This window comes from Galeopterus variegatus, unplaced genomic scaffold, assembly GCF_000696425.1.
Source record: "Galeopterus variegatus unplaced genomic scaffold, G_variegatus-3.0.2 Scaffold1237, whole genome shotgun sequence".
NCBI classification, from domain to species: domain Eukaryota; kingdom Metazoa; phylum Chordata; class Mammalia; order Dermoptera; family Cynocephalidae; genus Galeopterus; species Galeopterus variegatus.
The window spans coordinates 280038-289362 of NW_007727348.1; the positions used below are offsets into that span (position 1 = coordinate 280038).

At 55.8% G+C, this 9325-nt stretch overlaps 1 protein-coding gene across 1 annotated transcript; it reads left to right on the forward strand.

The window, feature by feature from the left end:
* Positions 1-2067: 2067 nt before the first annotated feature.
* Positions 2068-7823, forward strand: MFRP (membrane frizzled-related protein). Its single transcript, XM_008575767.1, has 13 exons — positions 2068-2272; positions 2359-2461; positions 2575-2688; positions 2803-2946; positions 3088-3301; positions 3713-3843; positions 4154-4279; positions 4488-4564; positions 5132-5280; positions 5755-5885; positions 6031-6162; positions 6747-6874; positions 6971-7823. The coding sequence occupies exons 1-13, from the start codon at positions 2219-2221 to the stop codon at positions 7193-7195; spliced, it is 1728 nt and encodes a 575-aa protein (XP_008573989.1). The 5' UTR covers positions 2068-2218; the 3' UTR covers positions 7196-7823.
* The last annotated feature ends 1502 nt before the right edge of the window (positions 7824-9325 follow it).

Here is a 9325-nt window from a genome sequence, read left to right on the forward strand (position 1 = left end):
TTTTTTTAAAAAACTGTATTTTCCAAATCAAAAAAAAGTAAGGGCAGCATTGTTTTACATTTTTATGAATCTCTTTAACGCCTGGCTTAATCGAAGACAGCTGGACTTTCATCTCCTGCATCCAGCCTGTCGCATATCGTACATCGTGGAGTATCTAGAAAACTACACTGGACGCTCATGAATGAGCATTAAAAAGGTACATAATGTCTTAGTGTTATTATGAAAATAGTTCTGACCTCTCAAGCCCCCTAAAAAATGTCCCCGGGCCCCACTTTGAGAACCTCTGCACTAGATTAGGGGCTACTTGAGACGAGGGCACCATTAGCCCAGCACCTGTCTTAGTGTTATTATGAAAATAGTTCTGACCTCTCAAGCCCCCTAAAAAATGTCCCCGGGCTCCACTTTGAGAACCTCTGCACTAGATTAGGGGCTACTTGAGACGAGGGCACCATTAGCCCAGCACCTGGCCAGACCGGGCACCCCCTCACTGAATGACCACAGTGGCTTCAGAGTGCAGCCGACCCAAGGGACATGGTTCTCTACACCCACCATCCTCTCAGCTCAGCACAGCACAAGGCCACTCCCTCTGTGGAGCTGTCCCCATCCCCTCCACACCTGTCCAGGCTCTTAGCACACAACTAAGGCAGAGAATCCTGCCTTGAGGCCAGGGACTGTCATCCTCTTTAAGAGCACTTGTCCCTACAGCTACTAAAAAGTACCTTCCCTAAGGACCAAGTGCTGCTTGACATCCAAGGGTCCAGGAAAAGGCTTAGACCTGGACAAAAGCAGCCCAAGGCCCACCAGGGGATGAATAAGGAGAACCTGGGGGTGGGGGAATCTCGTCCCCTGAGTGTAAGGACAGCTGCCTCAAGAGCACAGAATCCGTCTCTTTTGGTTCTTCTGTCTTCATTGGGCTCCTCACTTTGCTCCTCTCTGACACTCTGTCCCCTCTGCACTCCCATCGTGTCCCAGTCCCAGTTAGGGTGAAAGAGGTATGTCATACAAAATGTATGTTTAAGTTTTACCCAGTCCTGGGTTCAACTCTCGTCTCAGTGTCTTATTGGCTGTGTGGCTTCGGGAGGTTACTTCACCTACCAGAGCCTCAGCACCACCATCTGTAAAATGGTAATGCTACCACATGGAGTTGTGAAAGGAGAGAAACTGCATGAAGACTAAGAAGCCCAGAGCCTAAAACATACCATCCTACAAATAGTAGCCAGAAATATTACACTGCCTCCCCACCGCCTGCCCTGCCCAACTCAGCCTGGACATGGCTAACACAAAACAGACTACAATTCCTTTCCTTTCTCCCTGGGGACAGCTGGGTCAGGTTGGGATCTTCCAAGAGAACTTCACTCATGGAGAAAGCGGCAGGAAGCAATCTCATTCACAGAGTGTAGGTTTCCTACCCTGCAATGACAGACAGCACCAACAGCCGGACTTCACACCCCAACCCTGTCCAAGTCCTTGGGCACTGTCTCCTCCTTCTCTGTCCTTTCTCCTACAGGCTTAGGGGACCCAGGGATAAGCAGCCAACTTCTGCAGTTCACACCATTTTCTTCCTATAATGGCTTCTCTTCCTGTCCTGGTCACACAGGGATCTAACAGAGGCCTTCCAAAGACTCAGGCTTGGCTAATGCCCCCACCACCCTGATAGAGAGGAGTGGTGGGCAGCTGGCTTTGTCCAGAGCCCTTAGGACTTCTAGGCCTCGAAGCTGCCAACCCCTATACCCAGCTTCTCTCTCTTTCTCAGGGCACCTGAGGCTCCCTGATGCCAAAGTAGCCCGTGTCCTCCCTCCCTCCCAGCACCCCCAGGTGCTCACTCAGAACCTTGCGTGAGCTGGCAAGCTCCCCAGTTACATCCACTGCAGAGCACCTAGTTGCCTCTGCTGGGTGTTCTCAGCCACTGCCTGTGCCTTTAAGAACTGCCACCCTGTGCCAGGGTCTTGACCTCAGCATCCTCAGCTGAGTTGGATTATGAGACCATTTTGTGCTTTTGCGAATTCCTTCAGGCTGCTGTCCCTTCCCCCACACAGAGAATAGCCAGTAGCCCCAATCAGTCTGCCAAAGGCAGCCTGAGAGCCGGTCTAGCCTGGTAGACTTTTCCCTCAGGGAGTAGAGGCTGCCCCTTTGATAGGGGATTTGTGGTTAGGGAGTGGGCCCTTGGGGGCCTTGAGCTATCACGGAGACTCCAGAAAGCCATGCAGAGCCTCAGGCCATGAAGGACTACTCAGATGTTATTCTCTGCGTGGAGGCAACGGAGTTGAGCAAGGTAAGGGCCACGTAGAGCCACTCTCCCAAGTCCCACTGTCCACAATGTCCCCAGCGGTCCTCAGCCCTCAAATTTCCCCCTTCCAGACTGAGTTCTGCAATCCTGCTTTTGAGCCTGAATCAGGGCCACCGTGTCCCCCACCAGCCCTCCAGGAGGATGCCAACAGCAGCACCCGAACTCCCTGGCACGGTAACCACCCCAGGGGGTGACCTAAGTGTCGTACAGAGAGGCCCAGGAGCCAAGAACAGTAGGAGGGATGCCCAAGAGTCAGGGCTCTCAAAATCCCAGCTGTCTGCCCACAGGTCGGCACCCCCGAGGGCTACAGCCAGACTGCCATTTCTCCTGGCTCTGTGTCCTCCTGCTGGCCAGTCTGCTGCTCCTGCTGCTTGGGCTGTTGGTGGCCATCATCCTGGCCCGTAGGTACTCGGGGCCTGCTTGGGAGAAGGGCTTTAGAGTGAGACTCCATGAGCACTCTCCTGCACCAGGGACCCAGGTCCTCTGAATGCCAATCCTCCATCTTCCTGCTCCAGAATTGCAGGCTGCACCCCCACCCGGGGCCACCTCTATCCCACTGCCTGCCCAAGGCTTCGCCACCACCACCACCACCACCTCTCTGGCTCCTGGGACACCTAAAGGGCAGCAGGAGTCAGGCATGAGCCCCATACCCCAGTCCAGTGAGTACTGGGGCAGCTATTCCTAGAGCAGTGTCCAAGATGTGGGTGGTGGGGAGTCTGGGAAGAGGAATATTGAGGAATATTAGGGAAAAAAGGATCTTTCTTCTTTTGACCTCTGGACTCTAACCTCCATCTCTGCAGCCTGTGGGGGTCTCCTTCCTGGTCCAAGGGGCTTCTTCAGCAGCCCAAACTACCCAGACCCTTACCCACCCAATGCACACTGCGTGTGGCATATCCAGGTGGCCACAGACCATGCAATACAGCTCAAGATTGAAGCCCTCAGCATGGAGAGCGTGGCCTCCTGTCTTTTTGATCGCTTGGAAATCTCTCCTGAGCCTGAGGGCTCCCTCCTCAGGTGGGTCCGTCTGTCCCCAGGAGATCTCGCCCCTGTCCTGAACCACTGTCTGGAGGGCAGAACCAGGGAGCTGTAGCAGGAAACACTGGACTGGGAGGAAGTTGAGAGACTTGGGCTCTGGGCTCAGCTCTGTCACCACCTTGCTGTGTGACCTGGGGAAGGTCACTGTCCCTCTCTGACCTCAGTCTCCTAATCTGTAAAATGGAGCTCCTATCTTTCCCATGAATAAATGCTGCAAGGATGGATGTGCAGGTGCCAAGAAGGTCAGAGCTCCCTGGGAAATTAAAGGTTTTTTGACCACATTGTCACCAGTTCAGGGGCTGAGGAAACAGAACACAGGACTCAAGCAAGCTCCACTCTGGCTGATCCTGAGCTCAGAGCCTCCGTCACCCCCAACCTGGCTTCTTGCAGGGTGTGTGGAAGGGTGCCTCCCCCCACGCTCAACACCAATGCCAGCCGCCTCCAGGTGGCCTTCGTCTCTGACAGCAGTGTAGAAGGATTTGGTTTCCATGCCTGGTACCAGGCTGTGGCCCCTGGGCATGGTGAGTGTCTTCCCGCTGTGTCCGCAGCTGCCTGCTAAGTGTCCCCTTCCCTCCCCTCCAGCCACTCCCAGCACTGGCAGAAGGGGTGGAGAATGGGGGTTTCTTTTTTTTTTTTTTAAAAGATGACCGGTAAGGGGATCTCAACCCTTGGCTTGGTGCTGTCAGCACCACGCTCAGCCAGTGAGCAAACCGGCCATCCCTATATAGGATCCGAACCCGCGGCCTTGGTGTTATCAGCACCGCACTCTAACGAGTGAGCCACGGGCCGGCCCGAGAATGGGGGTTTCTGACTCCAGATACCCAACCCTAGGCAGCTGTGCCCATGATGAGTTCGCCTGTGACCAGCTCGTCTGCCTGTTACCTGACTCAGTGTGCGACGGCTTTGCCAACTGTGCTGATGGCAGTGACGAGACCAACTGCAGTGCCAAGTTCTCGGGTACGGCCCGCCAGGTGCAGGGCATACTCTCTTCAGGCATCTGATCCAGGTTCAGGCTGGGCTGCCAGGGCCTGCTCCAGCATGCCCTGCTGGTCATTCTTCCAGCACAGAATTTGTTTCCCCAAAGGCACGGCCAAAACTCTTGCTCATAGTCAACTGCCAGCCCCCAGATCCCGGCAAACTTATGAGCCCTTCTGCCTCTCTGCAGGCTGTGGGGGAAACCTGACTGGCCTCCAGGGCGCTTTCTCTACTCCCAACTACCTACAGCGAGTCCCTCACCAACAGGTAAGTGCAGTGCTCCATGGGGGGTGGGGGCATGGCACAGATGGCCACAGTCATAGTCAACTGCCAGCCCCCAGATCCCGGCAAACTTATGAGCCCTTCTGCCTCTCTGCAGACTGTGGGGGAAACCTGACTGGCCTCCAGGGCGCTTTCTCTACTCCCAACTACCTACAGCGGGTCCCTCACCAACAGGTAAGTGCAGTGCTCCATGGGGGGTGGGGGCATGGCACAGATGGCCACACCTGAGCTCCAGGTCAGTGTGACTAGGAACAGCGTGGTAGACACTGTCTTGTACTTGGGAAGGTCAGAGATCAAAGCAGGCAGGAAGGGAACATTATTAAGTGCCTACTCTGTACCCAGATGTTCCCACATGGTAAATTCATCTCTGAGATGTCAAAGGCCCTTGCTATCTTAAGAGCCAGCAATGATGGGAGCTAGGTGGGCAGCGCCCCCCCACTCGCCACCTAGCCTGCAGTGGAGGAAGAAGCCCCTTCTGGAGCTCAGCCTGGATGCCCAGGTTGGCACAGGAGAAGGTACCGTGAGTTACTCCATCTGTGCCCCACCCCCCAGCTTTGCACCTGGCATATCTTGGTGCCTGCCGGACACGGTGTAGAACTGCAGTTCCAAAACTTCAGCTTGGAAGCCCAGGACGAGTGCAAGTTTGACTACGTGGAGGTGTATGAGACCAGAAGCTCAGGGGCCTTCAGCCTCCTGGGCAGGTACAGGAGCCAGGGGAGGAGCCAGGGCTGACTCCATCCTCTGCTGCCTGACAACTGAGGCTCCTACACATTGGTCCACCGTATTCCCCAGCTTCATTTTCTTCTGTCACCCTAAAAAAGGCTTGTGCTTTCTCACCTCAAAAACCTTCACTCCTGCAATTACCCCCTCCCCAGAGGGCCCCTTGCCTAACCTCTCCCTACCACAGTCTTTCCCATCCTGTGGAGACCGTTTCCACCCTCCCTGATTTTCCCATCTTGAAATGGCTCCAGTTTGAGCAGTTCGTTTAATATTTTGTCCACTGAACATGTGTGTCTTCCTCACCACACTCTAAGTGCCATAAGTCTGTGACTATGTCTCCCTTCACCTGTGCTATTGCGCAGAGCTCCCAGCTCCAAGTGAGGCAGGTGGGAGGCTTCAGTCACCCTCGGTCAGCCCGAGGCCGCGTGCCCAGGACTGCTCTCTGCTTTGGTCAGGTTCTGTGGAACAGAGCCACCCCCCGACCTCATCTCCTCACACCACGAGCTGGTTGTGCTCTTTAGGACAGACCATGGCATCAGCAGTGGGGGCTTCTCAGCCACCTACCAGGCCTTCAATGCCACAGAGAGTAGGTGCCCCTGGGCAAGTGGGTGTGGGAAGCAGAAGTGCCTCCGGGGGAACAGAGAAGGCCTCTGGACCCTGGTCAGGTCACGGCAAGGACAGTGGGGACAGAGGCACATCCGAGGGTACTGCCATGCTCCCTGTGCCCACAGACCCCTGTGGGCCCAGACAGTTCTCCTGCCAGGATGGAGGGTGTAAGGGTCTGCAGTGGATGTGTGACATGTGGAGAGACTGCGCAGGCGGCGGCGATGACAACTGCAGCAGACCCTCGTCCCCACCCCCAGGTGAGAAGCCTGGCAGGCCTGGGCAGGCTGGGTGACCCCTCACAGACATTCATGGGGCGCTTTATAACATCCCATCCTGTCCTCCCTGGTCAGGAGTAGGGCCAGCTGGGCCCCACTCTCTTGACTCCGGGGCCACCTCACAGACACCTGGAGGGACTCAGCTGGTGGTGGCAATGGCATCACCCCAAGGGGAACAGGAAGCTGGGAGTGGATGGTTGGGGCTTCACAAACCAGTCCACTTGTCCCAAAGAGGCCCTCTCCACAGCCCGCCTCAGAGATGAAGGTGAGATTTTACAAGGAGCAGGGGAGTTTCTTTCAGATGCCTAAGTGGTCCTTGCAGATGCAGGTGCCCCACACTCCCTGTGATCAGAGAGGTCGCTTCCCTTTGCCCAGGGCTGGCAAATACTGCTTAGAGCAGGCCCTGAGGACAACAGATCCTCGATGTGTGTAAAGCATCCCTCCTTGTTTTCTCCTTGGATCCTCAGAACAATCCCCTCCTGATCCACGTAGAAAGGAGGACCCAGGGTGATTAAATGACTTGCTCAGGGCCCCACAGCCAGTGACCTCCCCTCCCACCCTTGCAGAGCTGGCCTGTGAGCCTGTCCAGGTGGAGATGTGCATCGGTCTGAGCTACAACACCACGGCCTTCCCTAACATCTGGGTGGGCATGGCCACCCAGGAGGAGGTGGTAGAGGTCCTCAAAGGTTACAAGGTGCTCTGGGCCGGCCTGACATAAGGAGGGAGGCCACAGGAAGGAGAGGCAGCCTGGGGAGCATGGTGTCTGAGGGCTGATCTCTTCCTTCCACAGAGCCTGACCAGTCTACCCTGCTACCAGAATTTCCGAAGGCTCCTTTGTGGGCTGCTTGTGCCCCGCTGCACCCCACTAGGCAGTGTCCTTCCCCCTTGCCGCTCTGTCTGCCAGGAGGCAGAGCGCCAGTGCCAGTCTGGCCTGGCACTCCTGGGCACCCCATGGCCCTTCAACTGCAACAGGCTGCCTGAGGCAGCTGGCCTGGAAGCCTGTGCCCAGCCCTGACCCCAAAGCCAGCCCCTGCCTTCTGCCTGCCCATCCTTTGCCCATCAGGGCCGGCAGGCAGCAGGGAAAAAGGAGGGAGGGCCAGCGTGGGAGTGGGACGCTTCCCTTCTCTCTGGGGCCTCCCAGGGAGAGGGAGTCGTCCTCACTCAGCTGGGCTAATGGGACACTCCCACCACCGTCCTTGCTCCTTCCCTGTCCCCTTACTTGCCCCAGCTGCCCCAGGAAGCTGACCCCGCTCCATGAGGAGCCGTTGGACAACCTAGATTGCTTCCCATCCAAGTCTCTGACCCAGATTTTCTATCTTCTGCCTTCCCCTTTCCATCTGCTTTTTCGGGTTCTCTGTCGCCTACCTTCTGACAGTTTCATTTATTCCGTGAAAATGTATCGAGTGCCTACTGATATGGCAGGCCCGGTTCTAAGCCCTGGGGATCCGGTTGGCTCTCTGCCCCTAGAATCTTCCACCCTCGGTTCTCTGCTCGGACTCCTTCCTGAACTAGAGCCGTCCTCGCTGTCTGCCACTGCATCACCTCTGCCTCCGGCTCTTGGGAACAGGAGGTGCCCTGCGTGTCCGTCTCACGGCCCTGCCTCTCCGTGCCCGGCTCGAGCCTCTCTCCCCCTCCTTCCTCCCTCAAACCTTGGCCGGCCGCCGGGCGACACCACGAGTTATTTCCCTGCTATTTCCCGGCCCCGGAGCTCTTGGCCCCTGAACAACTGGTTTCCTCTTGGAGTCAAGTCCCTGTTAGGGTGGCTGAGGGTGGAAATGCTCTCCATTCTTATATAAATCTTCAGTGCTTAGATAATTTTTTTAAAGTAACTTCCAGAGCATATTTTGTAAATAGTAATTGACTATAAATGAACATTGAAAGAGTTGAAATAGAGTTGCGCTGTAAGGCTGAGACCTAGACATTCCCAAACTTCTGCATCACTCACAGTGCTGGCAGGGGCGGGCCAGACACAACCGCAGCAGGATGCAGGGGAGGGCTGGCAGAGGAGATAAGGGGACAGAAATAGGTTCTCTGTCTTCCTCTCCTATCTCCTCACTGTCCTGTTTCAAAGAAGAAAAGAAATAGAAAGCATTCAAAAAATGTTTCTCATGAATTAGGTCATACAGTTCATTCACTCATAAATAGCTATCTACTGTATCACAGGCTGCATGGGCTCCAGAGGAATCACAGGAGCTTACACAGAGAGGATAATCCATCAGGAATGACAGACAGTTAAGCGAGCCACAGCAGGTGAGCACGACCCACCAAGCCGCATGCTGTCCCTGCTCTGTGGTCTTTCCTAACTTAGGCACGCCTTCCTCTGAGCCCCCACAGTCCACCTGCAGCTGGAGAGGAGCCTCTTCAGAGAAGGTCTGGAAACCCAGGCCTCCTTGTGTATCCTTCTCCAAACTCCAGGATAGCTCTGTGGCCTCTCTTTTTTTGTTGTTGTTTATTTCTTCATCTGAAACTGGAGATCGCTAACAGAAAGCACTGTGCTATACAGCACAGCAGACACTTCCATGAGATTTGTGCCTTTTAACAGAGTTTAACACGAACTCACTTTAACACCCTTTATTCAGCTGCAAAAATGATAGCTACTTTTCATAAACTAGAAATAAAGGGGAACTTCCTCAACTTGGTGAAGAATCTCTACAGAAAACCCTCGTATAACTTCGTATAATGTATGCTATACGAAGTTATTACGCGGAGCTCCGGGCGAGAAAGGCGAAGGCGGGAGGCCGGGTAAGAAAGCGTCTTCGCCGCCGTCCGTGGGGACGTCCGGGCGAGCACCGCCACTGCCGCCGCTCTCCTGCGCTCTCCGGCCCCGCCAGGGGGCGCTGCTCCCCTCCATTCCGGCTCCTTGTGGGCTTGCGTGGGGGTGGAGTGGGGTGACTCAGCCGGCGGGAGCCCCAACTCCTGGGACACTCTTTGACCAGCCCCTCGGATCTGCCCCAAGCCCTGCAGGAAGAGGGTGGCGGAGAGGAACTGGTGCGGCACCATGGAGGCACTAGACGACAAAGTGGCGGGCAGGGAAGGCTTAGAGAGAACGGAGGAGTCCCTTAGAGTCGCCCTCCCGGCACCCCGCTGCGGGCTGACCCGGTCGCTACACCCACCCTAACCCCTCCCCTACCCCCGCAGGACTACC

What these genes read in the sequence shown, in the direction of transcription:
- MFRP (XM_008575767.1), top strand. Translation starts at nt 2,219, where the DNA reads ATGAAGGACTACTCAGATGTTATTCTCTGCGTGGAGGCAACGGAGTTG. An exon ending in CTGCAGTGCCAAGTTCTCGG is followed by an intron (nt 4,280 to 4,487) that starts GTACGGCCCGCC and finishes GCCTCTCTGCAG; the next exon opens with GCTGTGGGGGAAACCTGACT. An exon ending in GCCTTCAGCCTCCTGGGCAG is followed by an intron (nt 5,281 to 5,754) that starts GTACAGGAGCCA and finishes TGCTTTGGTCAG; the next exon opens with GTTCTGTGGAACAGAGCCAC.